This window comes from Rhagoletis zephyria, unplaced genomic scaffold (assembly GCF_001687245.7).
Source record: "Rhagoletis zephyria isolate East Lansing unplaced genomic scaffold, Rhagoletis_zephyria_1.1 Rzeph_scaffold_01522, whole genome shotgun sequence".
Taxonomy (NCBI): domain Eukaryota; kingdom Metazoa; phylum Arthropoda; class Insecta; order Diptera; family Tephritidae; genus Rhagoletis; species Rhagoletis zephyria.
The window spans coordinates 18898-41645 of NW_016158606.1; the positions used below are offsets into that span (position 1 = coordinate 18898).

A 22748-nucleotide genomic window follows, 5' to 3' on the forward strand; every position below is an offset into this window, starting at 1 on the left:
TTTTTTTTTTATATTGTAATTATAGTTGTTGCTACCTTTTTAGTTAAAATTGTCTCTAGNTGGCTTGTTTTTTGCACTAAAACTGTTTTTGATTTTGTCGTTTATTTGTTTTTTTTTTAACAGTCTTATTTAAAAAAAAATGGACTTGGAAAGCGGTTCAAAACTTGGTTAAAAATAATAAAAACAATTATTTTTTTATGAAATGATTTGCCGTTTGGTTTGTTTTGTGCATTAAAATCGTTCTTGATTTTTTCGTTTATTTGTTTTTTTTTTTAACAGCCTTATTAAAAAAAAATTGGGGCTTGGAAAGCGGTTTAAAAATTGGTTAAAAATAATACAAACAATTTTTTTTTTATGACATAATTTGCCGTTTGGCTTGTTTTGTGCATTAAAGTTTTTTTTGATTTTGTCGTTTATTTGCTATTTTTTTTTGNATAATTTACCGTTTGGATTATTTTGGGCACTTAAAATGTTTTTGATTTTGTCGTTTAATTGTTTTTTTTTTGTTTAAACAGCCGTATTAAAAAAATAGGACCTTGGAAAGCGGTTTAAAATTTGGTANTTGATTTTGTCGTTTGATTGTGATAAGAAAGCTTCTTAATTTTTTGAATTTTAACCATGGTGATTATTGTTTGTTTAAATTTCAAAGTGGTACACAAAGAAACCGGGTTTGATTTTCGATTATATTATTATCCTTTTCTTCTAAAAATTATGTAACATTGAAAAAACAAAAAAAATCTCAAAATCTTTTATTATTATTTTTTATATATATTTTTTTCTCTCATCTTAGAACGGCAAAAAACGACAAACTTTGACATAAAGCCTAGTCGTTTGTTTTTGAGTTTGGAGGGGTGCTTCGCTAACTTTATATAAAGTTAGCAAAACACCTTATATNTTGGAAAGCGGTTTAAAAATTGGTTAAAAATAATAAAAACAATTTATTTTAATGANGCAAAAAACGACAAACTTTGACATAAAGCCTAGTCGTTTGTTTTTGAGTTTGGAGGGGTGCTTCGCTAACTTTATATAAAGTTAGCAAAACACCTTATATCTAAAAAATACCAGAACGACACAATTATTTTTTCCACAACTAATTAACGGCAAAAAACGANTGGAAAGCGGTTTAAAAATTGGTTAAAAATAATAAAAACAATTTATTTTAATGACATAATTTGCCGTTTGGCTTGTTTTGTGCATTAAAGCTGTTTTTGATTTTGTCGTTTATTTGTTTTTTGTTTTGTTTTAAATAGCCTTATTTAAAAACAAATAGGGACTTGGAAAGCGGTTTAAAAATTGGTTCAAAATAATAAAAACAATTAATTTTTTTGTGACATAATTTACCGTTTGGCTTGTTTTGTGCATTAAAGCTGTTTTTGATTTTGTCGTTTATTTGTTTTTTGTTTTGTTTTAAATAGCCTTATTTAAAAACAAATAGGGACTTGGAAAGCGGTTTAAAAATTGGCTGAAAATAATAAAAACAATTAATTTTTTTGTGACATAATTTACCGTTTGGCTTGTTTTTTGCACTAAAACTGTTTTTGATTTTGTCGTTTGATTGTGATAAGAAAGCTTCTTAATTTTTTGAATTTTAACCATGGTGATTATTGTTTGTTTAAATTTCAAAGTGGTACACAAAGAAACCGGGTTTGATTTTCGATTATATTATTATCCTTTTCTTCTAAAAATTATGTAACATTGAAAAAACAAAAAAAATCTCAAAATCTTTTATTATTATTTTTTATATATATTTTTTTCTCTCATCTTAGAACGGCAAAAAACGACAAACTTTGACATAAAGCCTAGTCGTTTGTTTTTGAGTTTGGAGGGGTGCTTCGCTAACTTTATATAAAGTTAGCAAAACACCTTATATCTAAAAAATACCAGAACGACACAATTATTTTTTCCACAACTAATTAACGGCAAAAAACGAAAAATTCATGGGTATATGCGACATTTTTTGCTTGATGTTGTTTCGCTAACTTTATACACATTTGTTAAGGACGTATCGTCTATTATGACGGTGATTCATTTAGGTCACCTCCGCGACCNTTTTGGATTTTGTCGTTTATTTGTTTTGTTTTAAATGCCTTATTAAAAAAAATAGGGGCTTAGAAAACGGTTTAAAAATTGGCTGAAAATAATAAAAACAATTAATTTTTTTGTGACATAATTTACCGTTTGGCTTGTTTTTTGCACTAAAACTGTTTTTGATTTTGTCGTATTTGTTTTTTTTAACAGTCTTATTTAAAAAAAAAATGGACTTGGAAAGCGGTTTAAAACTTGGTTAAAAATAATAAAAACAATTATTTTTTTATTAAATAATTTGCCGTTTGGTTTGNTCGTCTATTATGACGGTGATTCATTTAGGTCACCTCCGCGACCAGTAGCTATAGATGCTTTCCTTTCACACCAGACAATGCTACTCGTATTTCGCTAAACAGTGCACGGTGGTCGGAAAAGGCATGTTTTAAGCGAAGAAGGCCTATTTTTAAACTGTGATAAATTAATTGGAGTAAAGCCATTCTTATTCAGAAATGTCCAGCGAACTCAAAGCTGGGTAGTATTTTTACTAATATGTGCTGAGCAAGCCGTTGAATCCATTTAAGTCAACGAATTCGATCGTGGCCTGTTCTAACAAATATGAGTTGATGGCTTTCTTAAAATTTGTTGTTATGGAGTAGGATCTTCATTCCTTTACCAAAAGTAATGCAAGGGGTACTTTAAGGATGTATGAAAAGAATAGCCGCGCATACTCGCGCTAAAAAGAGTGGCGGTCATTTTTATTTTACACGCGGTTTATTTTTCAAGAAATATTTTCTTCAAAATGGTATAACTAATGAGTAGAGCAGAGTAAGATCTTCATTCCTTTACCAAAAAATAATGCAAGGGGTCCGTTAAAGATCTACGAAAAGAAAAGCCGCCAAAAAGAGTGAGGCCACTTTTATTACACTAGACCAACTTAAGCAGTTGTTCCAAATAACATAAAGTATATAAAACACTGCGGATTAATGAAATTTTTCTATATTTAGCATCATATTATTTGTAATATGTCTCTTGTCAAAATATTACTAAATTTTCATAACAGTTTCATGGTATTGCCTTTGGTATTCCTTTGCCAGTAGGTCATTTTTCTGAGGAAGCCCAGGAGGCTCTCAACAAAGACTTCAGATGGTATCGCATAACACTCGAAGCATAACACTCGAAAAATGACCAGGAAGGAATCTAACGAAGATTTATTTCACATGTTAATTATAACTTCTGATCCTGTTATATCCAGTATGAGACGACTCCCTTTTCGAAAACCAGATGCCATTTTCGAAGAAGTTGTCAGTCTTTTGCGTGAACCAATGAACCAACTCAAAAAGCATCAGTTTTTGTTAAAAGTGACAGAGATGAGTGAAAAAATATTTCGTCATTTCTATTTCTATTTGTTGTCTGTAATATTAGTTAATACATGGTAGTTGGTAAACGTTTGAACATACGTGAACTGGTGATAGTTGGGGCCATCGGCTATGTGTTCCGCCCATAAATTTCAACTAGGCCCCCAAGGTTATATATATATGTATTTTTTAGTTTCTCATTTATTAAAATTCAAACCTGAATAACGTTATTTAAAAATGAGAAATCTTTAGTTTTGGAAATCACTAATTTGGTATAAAATAAAATAAAAATCTTAAAAAATTGTTTGGGCCGAACATATAGCAGGCGGCCCCAACTCTCCCATTCGACAGCAGTCAAATCTCAAGGTTTTAATTTCATGTAAAATTCGTGACTAGTGTGTCTAAAACCCTTACCAGTAGCATTTAAAAAACATTTTCTTATTATCAGAAAACTTAACAGTCCATTTTACAGCCGTCAACTCTCAACGCTTTAATTTGACGTAAAATTCGCGATGAGCAAGTTTAAAAACTTTATCAGTAACGTTTTTAAAACGATTCTCTGATTTTTATAAAAATTGGCAGTCCGTTTGACAGCTGTCGACTGTCAAACTTTTAATTGGACATAAAATTCGTGACTAGCATGCCTAGCAACTTAATAAGTAGTATTTTCAAAAAGATATTCTTATTTTTAGAGAAATTAGCAGTTGATCCAGAAATTTCTTTATACGAAAACACAATTGTTCTTTTTGTATTACTAAAATACAGGTATTTAGTTTAAATTTAGACTTCAAAGCGATATCTGGTTGATCTCTGAATATTGGATATTAAAAAAAAGTAATAATATTCATTAAATTCGAAATTTAAATATATTTACTACGACTATTTATAAAAAATGCCACGAGTATCTGCGCGATCACAAGAACAACGACGTCGTCAAGCTGTCATTCGGGGCCGCCAGCACTATGAACGAAATTTATCGGCAAATAGGACAATAAGCGCCAGCTTTATGACTAACCTTCGGTTTTCAAATACCCTGTTTCGTCAAATAGAAAGGGAAAATGTTGCAGCATTGCACAGAGTAAGAAGGCGTCTACCAATGCGTAGAGTTATGGAACGAAACAAGAACACCATGGCGCACACTGTCGCGCAATTAAGGGAAACTGAACGGGTTCGGGATGCGGAGAAAACCATGGCGCACCGGTCAAGAAGGACTGTCCCGCAATTAAGGGAAACGGAACGGGTTCGCGACGCGGAGGCAAGTGCACTACGAAGGCAAAATCTGGAGTTGAGAACAGATGAGCACGCCCAGAACACCATTGGATATAGGACCAGAAGAACTGTCCGCATTTTCAAGGGAAACTGAACGTATTCGTGGCAGACTTGCGAGAACTGAAAGACGCTTAAACCCTATTACAAGATGCCGGGAGCAACTAAGAAATACTTCCCAAAGGAGAATTACTCGAAAGCAAAGTTTGAGACGAGAGGAAACTCTTACGCAAAACGCAGTTGAACAAGGCCAGCTTCACAGATGTAATCCCGTAAATGGAAGAAGAGAAAACGAGAGGCAGCGTTTGAGGATTGCAACGAACCGAGAAAATCTGTATCCAGAAGCACTAAAAGAAACTCGTAATATTCAGCACCAATAACGGTACTTGGCTCAATATGCGCAATATGAAGCCAAAATAAAAGAAGGGTCAACTATGGTGTGCATGTGTTGTGGTGGAACTTGGTTTCCCCACCGAACCAAAAAATTGAAAATGTGTAACATTACAACAATGCACCCATATCTTTACGTCAACACAATATTTTACTTGGAGAAAAAATTTCCGAGCTTATCGGAAAAGTTCACATTTTATCTGACATGCTACCGTCAAACAATGTCGGGAAAAATTCCATGGATATGTCTTGCGAATGGACTGCAGTTTTTAGACTTACCAGATGCCTTGAAAAATTTAACATGCCTGGAAGAACGCCTCATATCTCCAAGGATTCCATTCATGAGAATCGTATCTCTTGGATACAAATGCCACTGTGCTATTAGAGGAGCAGTTGTAAATGTGCCGATATCAGTAGTCGAGATCCAAGTCGTTGTCCAAGTTCTTCTGAAACGTCGCTTGGAGTATAATCATAGTTTTGTAACGGAAATTATAAGGCCATCGAAAGTAATAGCAGCTTTACGGTGCCTTATGACAACGGAACTATACCGCTTGCACAATACTCAGGCGTTTGAAGGATGGTTGTCAGACGTTCGGAACCATGAATCAGTGCCTTTTATCGCCGATCCGGCAGATGAGCATATCGTCAGAGATTTTCAGATGCGCCATGAGGAAAATGGTGGAATTTGCTAATCGGAGATAAATCCTGCTGGTCAGTAAACACTTTTAGATAACGAGCTCATCGAAAATCTTCCATTAGAGCGAGTAGCAATAGCCCCTGGAGAAGGCCGAATTGATATCGATATAAGAACAGATGAAGAAGCAGAGGAATTATGTTTTCCAACAATTTTTTGTGACAAAAAAGACGAACTAAAGCAAAATTGTGAGGTAAGAAGTTCGGAGACATGACCGACGATATGCACGTGCTGATAATTTCCTCTGGAAATATAAATGTTACGAGTTGCAGCGCATTAAAGATGCAGTTGCTATTTATTTGCGGAAAAAATCTGGAGCCTCCAACATCACCGCGGCAAATATGATCGATACGAATTTTATTAGCAACTTAGTCCAACATGACGAGGGATACCACATCCTAAGGGGTCTCAGAACATCCCCAGCTCACTGGGAGGCATAGAAAAATAAGGTTTTAACAATGATTCGTCCTTTTGGGTTGCGATCGTTATTTATCACCGTCAGCTGCAGATACAAAATGGAATGAATTATTGGTTATTCTAACAAAACTTGTGGACAAAACGGATATTTCTGAAACTGAGGCAGAACTACTGTCAAATTCAGAGAACGCTCGGCATATAAGGACAGATCCTGCAACCTGAGACGGTACTTCGATTATTATCGTTTCCGACAAATGGTTAGCTACTCAAAGAAAAAATATTTGAGCCGCATGTGCTTCTTCATTATTACTGGAGGATTGAGTTCCAACACAGAGGTAGTCCTTACTGTCATGAATGTAATGAGACAGGTGTGATAAATATTGACCCCATTATGGAATTTGTCGACCAGTTTATAACAACAGATGGAAGCAATCCAGAGGTGCAGCAATTTATTGACTACCAAAGACATAGACATGGTCGTACTTGCTTGAGAGATATAAGAGGTCAGCAAGTCTGTCGTTACCACATGCCTTGCCCACTGTTTAAGCGACTTATGCATTTCCCGTATAAACAAAGAACACCCACACGCATTAAATTGCATTTTCCGCATAAACCAAGTGCAGCGAACACACACACGCACTTGTATTGTACTCCCGCCCAAAACCAAATGCAGTGAACAAAAACACGCACTTGGGTTTAAAAGTAATTCGCTCGTTCTTAATAGGGTATGAATTTTGTTATGCAATTCTCAAATATCTCTTCGCTGAACTTAGTAAAATGATAAGTCGCTGCCCTCCACTCCCGGAGTAATTTTTGGTATGGTAGTAAGCTACGGCTTACAAGCCATACTGGGACTCTGCATGAATGCATCCCTGAATAATTCCCAGCTCATTGCACAACAGCCTGTGGCAGCTAGAGCATGACTTATTCAATGGAGTCCCCTAATTTATACATGGTAAAAGGGTCAAATCTTGCGCTACCGCTTCATTAGCCTATCCATATCTATACCATATCTCACTCTCTCTCTCTCTCTCTTGCATAGCATATGGAGTGCGCGGTTGCCTTGATGTCCACCTATACACCATACGGGCTCATTGAGATCGATACATAAACACTCGCAAAGGTAATCCCTACCTGTTATACTACTTTAACTCGACCACAACTCTAAACCTGGTCTCCCGCTCTCCCTCAGCTAATCACCCACCAATGCCCCGAACTGAGGTATTATTACCTGTTGCAAAAAAATGAAATATGTTTTAAGCCAGCATAATAAGAATATGGAAGCAGAGAACCTGAACTACTTTGAGCAATTTTTAATGCATCCAGACATTTCCGCAGCTTATGAGAATTACAAATTAGCGCAGAACAGGCAGAAATACGACATGTTCTCAGACCGTGAGCTCGGAAGTATTTTAGAGAACTTAAATCAGCAAACAGCAGAGGAAAATGTTCAGGTTGATGTTACCCCTTTCTCGGATGAAGAGTTTAGAGCACTAGCTATTCCAAAAAATCGACAATGAGGTCGACATATTTCAAAGCGATGTTCCACAGGACTCAAATTTGCAGGAGGTCAGGCTCATGAGACAACCTATACTTAGTCAAGAAAATGAGCTGCTCTCAATTGTGCGCTCCTTGAACAGAAAATAGCGGGAATATTTTTATCATGTTCACCATAACATGAAGCTGAAGAGACACTTTTACGAATACGTTGGAGGCGGAGTTGGAGTATGAAAAAGCTGATTAATTTCCGCTTTATACCAGTCACTGACAACACGAGCAGACAGCTTATCCGGCAGTAATCCCGAGACAATTAAAGTCTTATTGTGTGCTCCTACAGGAAAAGCTGCATTTGGAATTGGAGTCGCAACTATGCACTCGATTTTTTCCTTACCGATTAACCAATCCTCAACTGAATTACGCCCTCTCAGCAATCATAGTGTTAATTTTTCAATTTAAAGCTAGTTGACTTTCAGTTAGTACTGGTAGATGAAATTTCAATGGTCGGTGCAAAAATGTTTGGATATTTAGATACCCGTTTAAAACAAATATTTCGCTCTAGCGAGAATTTTGGAGGTATACCATTAATTGTTTTTGGCGACTTAAAGCAACTCTGGCCAGTAGGAGACTGATAGATTTTCTCCCCAAACCAATCGGATCTATATAGCGCAATTACTGGCACACCACTCTGGGATTTGTTCCGTTTCTTCGAACTCACCGAAATAATACGCCAAAGAGAATATCAAGCATTTGTCGTTGCTCTCACGAACATGTCCGAAGGAAATATGACATCTGCTGATATCGAGCTCATTAAAGCAAGAGAAACCAATTTTAACGAGATACCCAACGACTGCATTAATCTTTTTTATTCCAACGCGGATGTATCTCTATCAGCCCGATTCTAAATATTCCCGGGGAGCTCTCTTCTTGAGGATTTTATTTTTCTCGAGAAAAAAATCCTCCAATTCTAAACCCTTGGGGAGTACATTTTCCATCGAAAATTCGGGAGTAGGAAATTCGAACTTCGAAACAGCTGTTTCATACATCTTTGAAAGTTCTCGCGGGCGCAAATTATTTGAAAAAGTTTTTTATTTTCAGTAAAAGTTTAAAGATTGGTGAAAAAACAGGAAGAAAGTCTAAAACAATGCACACTATAGCTTTCCGAATGGTTGCAGAGGAGGAAGCTGCTGAATTGGAGGAGAATATTCTGCCACAAAGAGCTGTAAGGAGACATTGGCGCGATAAGACAAATCCGCTCGAGTTGCCGCAATCTTTGTGAGTTCAACAAGCTTTTTTTATTAATATTTGCATAATTTTTTAATTTTTTTAGATTTGAGAAGTACTATAGAGTAAATAAAGCTGCTTTCAAATATTTACTCGACGTCCTGGTATTGCACACGCGGGAAAGGAAAAAGCTATTTGGTGTTTCGGCTATTATTAAACTTAGCGCATCTTTGCTGAAGGTGGATACCAAACAGGAATCAGGAAAGATGTAGACGTCTCTCTGGCTCAATCAACCTTCAGCAAAGTTCTCGAGGAAGTTCTGGAAGTTTTCGAAACCCATTTATGTCCAAAGTGGATAAAAGTATGTAAAGCTGAAGAAAGACGGCTAATATCGCTACAATTTTTTCAGAAGCACAGCATTCCGAGCGTTGATGTATTGACGGTACGCATGTGCGTATCATTGCACCTTCTCACAACCAGCATTTATATTATAACAGAAAGGGATACTATAGTTTAAATGTTATGCTTGTAGGTTACTTTGATTATAATTTGCAAAACGTATTTAACAAATTTAAACTTATCTATAGATGTGCGACCATGAGCTTCGAATTCAATATGTAGACGCCTCGCATCCTGGTGCCTCTCACGACTCCTTTGTGTGGAACAACAGTGCATTAAGAATTCACTTTGAACAAGAGTATTTGCGGAATTCAGGAAAGTTTTGGCTTCTAGGTAAATGTAGTGAATGTGAAATTAGACCGCAAATTATTATACCCAAATTTCGTCGCATAGGAGATGCCGGCTATCCATTGGAGCCATGGCTTTTGACGCCCTACAGATTACCAGGAGATGATTCGTAGGAAATGAAGTTCAACGAAGCTCACTCGCAATGCCGCAATATTATAGAACGAACTAACGGAGTATTGAAAAACCGATGGAGGTGTATTCTTGGAGCAAGGGAGTTACTGTATACTCCAAAAAAAGCAGCGAAAATTGTAAATGTGTGTTGCGCGCTACACAACATATGTATATATTTTAAATCGTCCTTAACCATAATCGAAGAAAGAACAGAAATTTTCACCCAATATAATGAGAACGCTGAAGTCATATCACTGGTCACGCCCCCCTACTTAAATGTAGCCCAAAGCATTAGAAATAGAATTGCAAGCACTCTATAAAATAACCTCTGTTAAAGCTGCTGAAGAAAAAAATTGAAAGGCAACAAATGTATAATTTTTAACAAACACATATTTGCCAATAAAACGAAAAAAAAAATTCATTTTCTTAGTAATCGTAAATACTAATGTCCTTATTCATGAAAAATAAAATAGGTTTAAAGAGCTTTATAAAGTGACATTTTCATACAAGTTTTCGATTTATAAAGCAATTTAAGTCTTCTTTATTTTTATGAATTTGGGTGTAAGTATTTACATAAGAAATCAATCTTGCAAACTTTGTACACGATTCGCAACAATTCATTGAATTTCAAAAATTATCGAAATTTGAAACTTTTTAATCAGAACTTTAAGGGCCGATTTATCCAACTCAACTTAACTTAGTTCACACTTAGGCTTTCTGCTCATTGGTCGTCCAATCATAGTTGAGTCATAGTTATCGTCATGATACAATAATTTTTAGAAGGTAGTTTCACTTCAAAATTTTTGACATAAACCGTGTCTGTGACAAACACGAAATGTGGCCATTGCTACGATATAGAACTTGGGGATTATCGCTTGTTATTTTAGATATTTTTTAACAGAACATGTAAAGATTTATATGTTTCATAACTGATCACTTAATTTTTAATATAAATATACGTATTTTATACATACATTATTGCCACTGCTAATCATATGAATAAAAATCATAAAAATGAAAATATAACAGCAATATTTCTTTTTTATAATGGATTAGATCCATCGCACATCACGGACTTTATCGGCCGCCAATTTAGATGTGCTCGCTAGTCTTTCCATTGCACCACAACTTATTGGTCAGAGCGATTAAGCTGGTATAATGTGCGCACCTCCATACATCTCCATGTACATATTTCAAGCGAGCTCTATCATTTAAATAGGCGGCCGATAAAGTCTGTGGTGTGCGGTGGCTCTTATAGCTGTGTCCTTACATCTATTCTGTTTGTTGCAATATCCACGAAAGCAGCAGTTAATTTTTTATGAAGAAAATTATTACAAAATATTCGAAAATTTCTCTACTTATATGTTTGGCTTTTCTTTGTTTTATTTTTCCAACGTCAAAAGCTGGATTTTTTTTTGAAAAAGTTGGTACAACAAAAAATACGAAACACGTTTTCTGTCAGATAGCTAACATGGCGGATAAGAAGAAGAAGTGAAACTACCTTCTAAAAATTATTGTATCATGGTTATCCTCATGAAGCAACGATTACATGACGATTACACTTCTGCACACTTGGTCGTGATATTTCAATTCATTTGGCGTCTAAAAATTCACTTGGAGCAGGTATTTTCTGTTTTTTTTGGTTGATATTTTCGCGAAATATTTACAAAAACCTGCAATTTTTTAAATATAGACTGTGCTGCAACATTTCTAGACGTAATTTTCCAGTAATATCTCTTCTTTTCTTTTCCTGGAATGTGTTTTGTGTATGCACACAGAGACTTAATACAATTTCGTCATATTTTATAGTTAAAACGCTCATATTTATTAAATTTTAATGCAATTATCCACTTTTTAATAATTTCCACAGATTTTATGCAAAAAAATACTAATTTTTATACAATTTTAATGCAAATATTAACTTTTTCACTAATTTTCCCCCATAAAATGTAAACAAACAATGCGTGCACAACGATTAGCAAACGACAGTGCCGTACTTATCCGTTTCTGCATCTTCTACGATTTGCCGATAACTAGCCGATAACGACAAGTGTGCAGATCTCCTTTGAAATGCATGTGCTCGGCTCAAAATTTCAGGGCGAGACGATAACGCAACTATGATTGGACGACAAGTGTGCAGATAGCCTTAGTCAAGAATAAGCTGATTAAAAAGTAGGCTAACTTTTGGCTTAGGATAGTCCAGATGGTGAAAATGAACTTGGACTTATTCATTTTCACCATCTAGGCTAACCTGCGCCAAAAGTTAGCCTAGTTTTTAATCACCTTATTCTTGACTAAGTCCAAGCTAAGTTTAAGTTGAGTTGGAGAAACCAGCCCTAAGAATTTTATTGGAGTATGCAGTTTTGTAGCTGAGTCTATTTCAGTGTAGTCATTACGTGAATAGGACTTATCGTTCATTTTTGGCAATTTTAACGCCCGAACCAAATTTATTTTTATATGGAAGAAAACGGGCGACACCGTCAACAAAAAAATTGCCAAAAATAAACGATAAGTCCTATTCGCGTATTGACTACACTGAAATAGAATCGGCTGCAAAACTGCATACTAAAAAAAAAAATCTAAAAGTTATGATTAAAAAGTTTGAAAAGTTGAAACTTTTATGAAATTTGAAGAACTGTTGCGAATTTTGTTCAAAATTTGCAAGATTGATTTATATAGTTATTGCTATAGAATGAGCTGTATTTTAATTGAAAATTAATAAATACTTCTGTAAGTAACTGTATGCGTATTCTCAAAACAAAAAAAAAATCAGCCTTCTATAATAAAATCACGTTTCATTGCATCAAAACTCTTAAAAGACTACCAAAACTATTAAAAGATTAACATTGTTATTTAGTTGCATATTTGGATTGTACCTTTAATTCCTCTGTCTCCCACAGCAATAGCTTTTCCTCTAGTTTTGCCTCGATTTCCCTGAGTCTAAGCTTTTCCATAGTTACATTATGGCGTTTAATTTCTTCTAGCTCAGAAGATTTTATTTGTTCCATCGTTTTAAAATGTTGTTTTTGGACAACATACAAGCTGTCAAGCGTCCGATATAGCTTCTTCATGCTTCGCTCTTGCTCAATCATACCGTTCTTTAATATATTACACATTTCGCGCTGAATATTAAGCTCTTCGGCTAACACACCAGAAGCATGGCCTTTTTGCTTTGGCACCTCCTTTCGCACAGGTGTAGGCTTACAAAATTTCACTGAACTATGCTCGTTTTCGCCAATACCACATATTTCAATTTCCTCCTCTATTTCTTCAAATGCTTCATTTCGTGTAGTTATTGTTTCCTGTCGTTGCGGTAGTGTTTCTTCTCGTTGAGATAGTGTTTCTTCTCGTTGAGGTAGTGGTTCTTCTGTTTCGTCTGTCTCAACCACGTCCAATCCAAAGAGCTTTGCTACACCTATCAACGATTCTTTCATTCCAATCAATTCAAATATCGCACTCTCGGTGGCAGAGAATTTGTACCCAATATTAGGACCACCACCTGTGCCTTTTCTTTGCCTGTTGTTGTTGGCTGCATTCTGCCGGACGTATTTTTTCTGATCTGCCCAAACCTGAGATGTTGGGCATTAATTTATTTGAACACTGAACTATATTCAGCATGAGTAGCTACCTTTTTCCACTCTGCAACATTTTTAGATGGTGGGCCAGCCGAATTCAGTTCAGCTTCAGCTTTGCGCCAAAATCTGTTTAAGTCATCCTTGCTGCCCGTATAAAACCCACGCGCAATGCCAGGATTACCTTGCATAAGGTTTATGAGTATCTCTAATTGATTCCTGTTTGTAGTTTTTGACCTAAAAAATTGTTTAACATTGTTTTCTATTAAAAAGTTCGCAAATACTTACATTCTTGGGTACTGCTCCCTCACACTTTTCTGGCGGAAAATTTATTTAAAACTGTCATCACATTCTTCCTTTGATTTGCATTCGTGATAGCTACTTTTTCCCGAAATACATTTTCCCTTTTTCGAAGTTCGTTTAGAATAGGAGGAAAGGGAGAAGAAAAAAATCCTCTGGGAAATTTTTTTTCATGATAGGAGGAAAGAAAAAAAATAGAAAATCCCCGGGGAAGAATCAGAATCGGGCTGTATATTATACTGCAAGATTGGCTGAAATCGCCACAGAAGAGTTTGTCTCTACAGCGAAAGACGGTGTGAAGGCGAACTCTGTTTCGGAGCGAAGTAAAACGGTTATATTGAATGCCATTAAGAATTTTAAAATATCGCAGACACAAGGAATGTGCGCTACAGTTTACAACTGAAAACCTCTGCAAAATACATGATTGCGGTCAACATGCATACTGCAGATGGTTTGGTAAATGGAGCTACGGGCCGACTAATGCAAACTGACCATCGAGGCTCCGAATGGACATCAGTAATTCTTTGGATGCACTTTTCCGAGCCAGGAGCTGGAGTAATAGCACGTTCCAAAAACTTCACTCCCACGAATCGAGCTGGACACCAATTGAAAAAGTAGTGTGCACCTTCCAATGTAGAAGAAACGAACAAGTCTCGATAGAAAGAAGACAGTTCCCTATAATACCTGCAGAGGCAATAACAATACACAAAATCCAAGGAGAAACTTACAGATTGGTTGCTATTCATACTAGGAAGGGAATGAGCCGCATAATTATTTATTGTAGGTAATTTTATTCCACCTAGACCTGTTAGAGGCAACAAAGTAGTCCAAGCACAGCTGAATATACTTCGACATTTAAAAAAATTAGAGACTCACTACAAATTTGCAATTGAGCGCCCAGATAGCACTCTTCTATTGTACTATCAAAACAAGCTTATGAAAGCATATCGATCGCATTAGACCACCTTATTTATTCAGCGGATATCATTTGTTTTGCCGAGACTTGGACTCGTCCAGAAGAAGAATTACAAATCGGAGGCTGTAGTATTGTAGCGCGTATCGATGCAGCAACTCAAACTGAACAAAGCCGCTCACGGCATGGAGCAATCATTTATTGTAAAACTGGTCATGCAATTTGGAGTGCAATGGGGTATAGTCGTTGCGCTGGGTATGCAGTTACAGTTGCATGGCTATACTCAATCCCGACTCTTGCGTCCTCGTTCGCGCACTCTGGGCAACGTGAGCAACCCATGTGCGAGATGCGGTAACCAATGCGAGTGGAGCCTTGGGTCACGGCAGAAAGAGAGGGAGCTTCGGTGGGGCCACTCCGACTTATTCACTTTAAGGGCTCACTGAAGTCTGCAGCGTCTGTTCACCAGTAGGTGCGGCTGCAAGCGGGTGTCTGCTTGGAGCAAGCGGCTCGCTATATAAACGCGTATTTGGTTGCGAAACCACCCCCGTCCCAGCAATGGGTTGTGCGCTGGGCTTGGGACCCGCCACGTAAAAACCACTTCCAGTGAAGAAGCAAGGCAAAGCCTCGGATGAGACCCCCCCTTATGATGACGACCACGGCAAACGTTTAAAGGACTACGATTTGAGGGCATGCACCTGGAATGTCCGGACCCTTAATGGGTTGAGTGCCTCTGCCCGGCTGGTTGATGTCCTCGTAAGGACAAAAGCTGACATCACCGCCATCCAAGAAATGCGTTGGACGGGGCAAGGCAAACAATGTCTGGGGCCTTGCGACGTCTACTACAGCTGCCATGTAAAGGAGCGCAAATTCGGAGTTGGATTTGTGGTGGGAGAGAGACTCCGTCGCCGAGTACTGTCGTTCACCCCGGTGGACGAGCGTCTAGCCACAATCCGCGTCAAAGCGAGATTCTTCAACATCTCGCTCATCTGCGCCCATGCCCCGACGGAAGAGAAGGATGAGGCATCCAAGGATCTCTTCTATGAGCGCTTGGAGCGCACGTACGAGCGCTGCCCCCGTCATGATATCAAAATCGTGCTTGGCGACTTCAATGCCAGGGTGGGCAAAGAAGGGATCTTTGGAACCACCGTCGGAAAATTCAGCCTCCACGACGAAACGTCCGACAACGGATTGAGGCTGATCGACTTCGCCGGGGCCCGAAACATGGTAGTATGCAGTACTAGGTTTAAGCATAAAAAGATCCATCAAGCTACCTGGCTGTCTCCGGATCGAAAAACGAGAAACCAAATCGATCATGTTGTGATAGACGGAAGGCACGCTTCCAGTGTTTTAGACGTACGCACACTCCGAGGCCCAAACATCGACTCGGACCACTATCTTGTTGCAGCCAAGATACGCACCCGCCTCTGTGCAGCAAAAAATGTGCGCCCAAATATGCAAGGAAAGCTTAACGTCGAAAAGCTGCAATCACAACAGACAGCCAGCGCTTTCGCTACTCGACTCTCACACCTGCTCTCAGAGAGCACTCTTCAACAAACCGACATATGCGAGCAGTGGAACCACATTTCCCGCTCATTAAGTACCGCCGCCGAAGAAGTAGTCGGATTTCAGCGAGCCCGAAAGAACAACTGGTACGATGAGGAGTGTCAGGAAGCTGCAGAGAAAAAAGATGCCGCCTACAGGGCCACGCTGCGATCGGGCGCAACGCGCGCTATGTGGGACCGCTATAGGGATCTGAAGAGGGAAGCGAGACGTATTTGCCGCAACAAGAAGAGAGAGGCAGAAATACGTGAGTGCGAAGAGCTTGAAATGCTGGCCGACAGGAGGAATGCCCGAAAATTTTACCAGAGAGTTAGGCGACTTACGGAAGGTTTAAAGACCGGGGCGCACTCCTGTAAGAACAATAATGGCGACCTAGTAACTGATGTCCAGAGCGTACTTAAATTATGGAGGGAACACTTTTCCGCCCTACTAAATGGTAGCAGCACGGAAAGTTGTGGAGAAGAAGAACCCGAGCCCGCAGTCGATGATGACGGAGTCGACGTTCCACCGCCTGACTATGACGAGGTACGTATAGCAATAACGCGGCTGAAAAACAACAAAGCCGCTGGAGCTGACAGCCTGCCAGCTGAGCTATTCAAGTACGGCGGCGAGGAGTTGATAAGGTGCATGCATCAACTCTTGTGCAGAATATGGTCAGATGAACGCATGCCCGACGACTGGAATTTAAGTGTGCTCTGCCCAATCCACAAGAAAGGTGACCCCGCCATTCGCGCCAACTACCGCGGGATCAGCCTTCTAAGCATAGGTTACAAGGTCTTATCGAGCGTATTGTGTGAAAGACTGAAGCCCACCGTCAATGAACTGATTGGGCCTTATCAGTGTGGCTTTAGACCTGGCAAATCCACCATAGACCAGGTATTCACAATACGCCAAATCTTGGAAAAGACCCGCGAGAAAAGGATCGACACTCACCACCTATTTGTCGACTTTAAAGCCGCTTTTGACAGCACTAAAAGGAGTTGCCTATACGCCGCTATGTCTGAATTTGGCATCCCCTCAAAACTCATACGGCTGTGTAAAATGACGTTGAGCAATACCACCAGCTCCGTCAGAATTGGAAAAGACCTCTCCGAGCCGTTCGCCACAAAACGGGGTTTCAGACAGGGCGACTCCCTTTCATGTGACTTCTTTAATCTGATGTTGGAGAAGATAATAAGAGCTGCAGAACTGAACCGCTCAGGAACAATTTACTACAAGAGCGTGCAATTGCTGGCTTATGCCGATGACATCGACATCATCGGTAACAAAAACCGCGAAGTCTGTTCTGCCTTTTCCAAGTTGGATAGGGAAGCAAAGCGCATGGGTCTGGTGGTAAACGAGGACAAGACGAAGTATCTCCTGTCATCAAACAAACAGTCAGCACATTCGCGCCTTGGCACCCACGTCACTGTTGACAGTTACAATTTCGAGAAAGTAGAGAATTTCGTTTACTTGGGAACCAGCATTAACACCGATAATAATGTCAGCATTGAAATCCAACGTAGAATCACTCTTGCCAACAAGTGCTACTTTGGACTGAGTAGGCAATTCAGGAGTAAAGTCCTCTCTCGACGTACGAAAACCACGCTCTATAAGTCACTCATCATGCCCGTGCTGGTATATGGCGCAGAAGCATGGACAATGACAACATCCGATGAGGCGGCTCTTGGGGTGTTTGAGAGAAAGATTTTGCGGAAGATTTACGGTCCTTTACGCGTTGGCGACGGCGAGTACCGCAGACGATGGAACGATGAGCTGTATGAGCTTTACAACGATATGGACATAGTGCAGCGAATTAAAATACAGCGGCTCCGCTGGCTTGGTCATGTCGTTCGAATGGACACCGACGCTCCAGCTCTGAAAGTATTCAACTCGGAACCCGCTGGTGGTAGCAGAGGAAGAGGGAGGCCCCCACTGCGATGGAAAGATCAGGTGGAGAAGGACTTGGCTTCACTTGGCGTTTCCAATTGGCGTCAGTTGGCACAGAGGAGAAACGACTGGCGTGCTTTGCTGAACTCGGCCAAAATCGCTTAGGCGGTTACAGCGCCAAAAAAGAAGAAGGCCATGCAAGTTGCTTTACCACAAGTTTCATTAAAACTCATCATGTAGCCGGAAAAGTGTATCAGTTTCTGGCAATATCAAAACCTGACTTGGCAATCGCTGTAGTGTACAGAAATCTATATTTTTTATTACCAGCATTTAGAAGATTATTGGAAGAAGATATAAGGAGCTGAGTAATAGAAATAATGGAGAATTAATAGTTGTTGGAGACCTTAATGTCTGTCGCATTACGTCAAATGATGTTCTTGGAACGCACTTAAGCCAACTGGGATTGCATTTCTTACTGGAACATCTTCCTACTACAAAGCAACAAACCGCGATTGACTGGTTATTGGCAAGTTTCTCATAAATTTTTTGGTGTTGGCGATTAATATTATTATATTTTCATATGTACCACATACGTTTGTATGTACACACATTGTTGTAGAACACCTTAATTTACTTTGTCATACGTGTTTTTGTTTTATTTAATGTTTTTGACAATTAAAAGTAGTGGATAAAAATTAAATAAAGATCAACTGAACACATAAGTAAACTTGTATGCACGATGTGAATATTTATTGGATATTTATACAAAAAAATAAATAGTATTTTCATATTGAATATTTTTCAGTAATAAGTAGATGAAAGACAGCTTTTATACGCTGATGACACACAATCAGTTTTGCCTTTCAATTTCCTCACACACATTGCTTGTCAAAAATCATAAAAATTTAAAGCCATTACGTAGGCTGCATTCAATTTGAGAAGCAATTTCATTATCAATATGCCGCCTTCAAGAAAACAATGTAACTAACTAGCTTCTGAAGACCATTTTCCATTTTAATTCCATTGTAGATTAAGATTTTAGCATGCATAAGCTTGTTTTTTTTTATTATTTTCATAAAATTCGCACGCCAATGCTGAAAAGCTGATCAAAATTTAAAGCAAAATTGAAACTCAATTGAAAGGGAAAAATTGAAAGCAAGTCACCTATTCAAGCAATAAATAAGAGTGTGTTAGTGAAAAAGTGTGAGAGTATTGAAAATTGAAAGGGGAAAATTGAATGTGTAACGGCCCGGTTATTTTCATGAAAGGTATGAAGGCTTCGGCATAGCCGAACACGGCCCCTTTTTACTTGTTTAAATTTATTTTCATCATTTTATCATACATATTAGTATGAAAATTTCGGCCCCTCGGCGACACTGTAGTTTACGAGGTCATTTGCGCATCAAATTTTCCTCGTAAACTTACGAGGGGCTCGCAACTAGAGCTCCATACAAATCTTGACAGTTCTTAGCATCTGGTAGCCAAGTGGACGGTCAGTGAAGACGGGGCCTTCCGGGAGATGCACACGTCGCGAATCTTATGCTCCGACTTTGACGTACGGCCCACAATGGCATTTTGGCCAATGTTCCGTTTCGGAATGCGCGTGGTTTAGAGATCTGGCGAGGCAGGGGCGCCAGTCTACCTTTTTAAGACTTGCATTTTGGTCTATATCATATCTCACTCACACAGCAAAACAACAATATCATAAAGTAAACAAAATAAAACATCAAAACAACTTCAGGTAGGGAACAATCACAGCACGGCACGCGAATTTACAGCGCATATAGTATAAGTAAGCCTAGAGATGTATTTCAGTTTTGACTAGTAATTAGAATGAAAAGCAATAAAGTTGCTATGTAAAATATAAGGAGTCTTTCCTTAAACTCGTAAAGGCCTCGTAAACCCCTACGAGGCTCGTAAATTTACGAGGCAAATTTGATGCGCAAATGACCTCGTAAACTACAGTGTCGCTGAGGGGCCGAAATTTTCATACTAATATGTATGATCAAATGATGAAAGTAAATTTAAACAAGTAAAAAGGGGCCGTGTTCGGTTATGCCGAAGCCTTCATACCTTTCATGAAAATAACCGGGCCGTTTCACATTCAATTTTCCCCTTTCAATTTTCAATACTCTCACACTTTTTCAGTAACACACTCTTATTTATTGCTTGAGTGGGTGACTTGCTTTCAATTTTTCACTTTCAATTGAGTTCAATTTTGCTTTACATTTTGATCAGCTTTTCAGCATTGGCGTGCGAATTTTGTGAAAATAATAAAAAAAACAAGCTTATGCATGCTAAAATCTTAATTTACAATGGAATTAAAATGGAAAATGGTCTTCAGAAGCTAGTTAGTTACATTGTTTTCTTGAAGGCGGCATATTGATAATGAAATTGCTTCTCAAATTGAATGCAGCCTACGTAATGGCTTTCAATTTTTATGATTTTTGACAAGCAATGTGTGTGAGGAAATTGAAAGGCAAAACTGATTGTGTGTCATCAGCGTATAAAAGCTGTCTTTCATCTACTTATTACTGAAAAATATTCAATATGAAAACACTATTTATTTTTTTGTATAAATATCCAATAAATATTCCCATCGTACATACAAATTTACGTATGTGTTCAGTTGATCTTTATTTTATCCTTTATTTAATTTTTATCCACTACTTTCAATTGTCAAAAACATTAAATAAAACAAAAACACGTATGATAAAGTAAATTAAGGTGTTCTACAACAATGTGTGTAAATACAAACGTATGTGGTACATATGAAAATATAATAACATTAATCTCCAACACCAAAAAATGAATGAAAAACTTGCCAATAACCAGTCAATCGCGGTTTGTTGCTTTGTAGTAGGAAGATGTTCCAGTAAGAAATGCAATCCCAGTTGGCTTAAGTGCGTTCTAAGAACATCATTTGACGTAATGCGACAGACATTAAGGTCTCCAACAACTATTAATTCTCCATTATTTCTATTACTCAGCTCCTTATATCTTCTTCCAATAATCTTCTAAATGCTGGTAATGAAAAAGATAGATTTCTGTATACTACAGCGATTGCCAAGTCAGGTTTTGATATTGCCAGAAACTGATACACTTTTCCGGCTACATGATGACTTTAAATGAAACTTCTGGTAAAGCAACTTGTATGACCAGTTTTACAATAAATGATTACTCCATGCCGTGAGCGGCTTTGTTCAGTTTGAGTTGCTCCATCGATACGCGCTACAATACTACAGCCTCCGATTTGTAATTCTTCTTCTGGACGAGTCCAAGTCTCGGCAAAACAAATGATATCCGCTGAATAAATAAGGTGGTCTAATGTCATCGATATGCTTTCATAAGCTTCTTATGTTTTGATAGTTCAATAGAAGAGTGCTATCTGGGCGCTCAATTGCAAATTTGTAGTGAGTCTCTAATTTTTTTAAATGTCCGAAGTATATTCAGCTGTGCTTGGACTACTTCGTTGCCTCTAACAGGTCTAGGTAGAATAAAATTACCTACAATAAATAATTATGCGGCTCATTCCCTTCTTAGTATGAATAGCAACCAATCTGTAAGTTTCTCCTTGGATTTTGTGTATTGTTATTGCCTCTGCAGGTATTATAGAGAACTGTCTTCTTTCTATCGAGACTTGTTCGTTTCTTCTACATTGGAAGGTGCACACTACTTTTTCAATTGGTGTCCAGCTCGATTCATGGGAGTGAGGTTTTTGGAACGTGCTATTACTCTAGCTCCTGGCTCGGTAAAGTGCATCCAAAGAATTACTGATGTCCATTCGGAGCCTCGATGGTCAAGTTGCATTAGTCGGCCCGTAGCTCCATTTACCAAACCATCTGCAGTACGCATGTTGACCGTAATCATGTATTTTGCAGAGGTTTTCAGTTGTAAACTGTAGCGCACATTCCTTGTGTCTGCGATATTTTTAAATTCTTAATGGCATCCAATATAACCGTTTTACTTCGCTCCGAAACAGAGTTCGCCTTCACACCGTCTTTCGCTGTAGAGATAACTCTTCTGTGGCGATTTCAGCCAATCTTGCAGTATAATACAGAGATACATCCGCGTTGGAATAAAAAAGATGAATGCAGTCGTTGGGTATCTCGTTAAAATTGGTTTCTCTTGCTTTAATGAGCTCGATATCAGCAGATGTCATATTTCCGTCGGACATGTTCGTGAGAGCAACGGCAAATGCTTGATATTCTCTTTGGCGCATTATTTCGGTGAGTTCGAAGAAACGGAACAAATCCCAGGGTGGTGTGCCAGTAATTGCGCTATATAGATCCGGTTGGTTTGGGGAGAAAATCTATCAGTCTCCTACTGGCCAGAGTTGCTTTAAGTCGCCAAAAACAATTAATGGTATACCTCCAAAATTCTCGCTAGAGCGAAATATTTGTTTTAAACGGGTATCTAAATATCCAAACATTTTTGCACCGACCATTGAAATTTCATCTACCAGTACTAACTGAAAGTCAACTAGCTTTAAATTGAAAAATTAACACTATGATTGCTGAGAGGGCGTAATTCAGTTGAGGATTGGTTAATCGGTAAGGAAAAAATCGAGTGCATAGTTGCGACTCCAATTCCAAATGCAGCTTTTCCTGTAGGAGCACACAATAAGACTTTAATTGTCTCGGGATTACTGCCGAATAAGCTGTCTGCTCGTGTTGTCAGTGACTGGTATAAAGCGGAAATTAATCAGCTTTTTCATACTCCAACTCCGCCTCCAACGTATTCGTAAAAGTGTCTCTTCAGCTTCATGTTATGGTGAACATGATAAAAATATTCCCGCTATTTTCTGT

General features: G+C 38.3%; 1 protein-coding gene across 3 annotated transcripts in view; it reads right to left on the reverse strand.

Annotated features, from left to right (window-relative positions):
* Positions 1 to 14743, reverse strand: part of LOC108364305 (uncharacterized) — a 22808-nt gene extending 8065 nt beyond the window's left edge. For 2 of the 3 annotated variants that reach the window (XR_001847744.1, XM_017617929.1), the window contains exons 1-3: positions 13587 to 14743; positions 13355 to 13535; positions 12603 to 13295 (exon numbers count right to left, since the gene is read on the reverse strand). Coding sequence is in view for 1 of the 3 variants with exons in the window: in XM_017617929.1 (XP_017473418.1) it covers positions 12603 to 13295; positions 13355 to 13535; positions 13587 to 13588 (876 nt within the window). In the remaining 2 variants the exon portion in view is untranslated. Of the gene's footprint in view, positions 1 to 12602; positions 13296 to 13354 lie in introns of all 3 variants that reach the window. The other variant, XR_001847745.1, reaches the window with a different exon arrangement.
* Positions 14744 to 22748: the final 8005 nt, after the last annotated feature.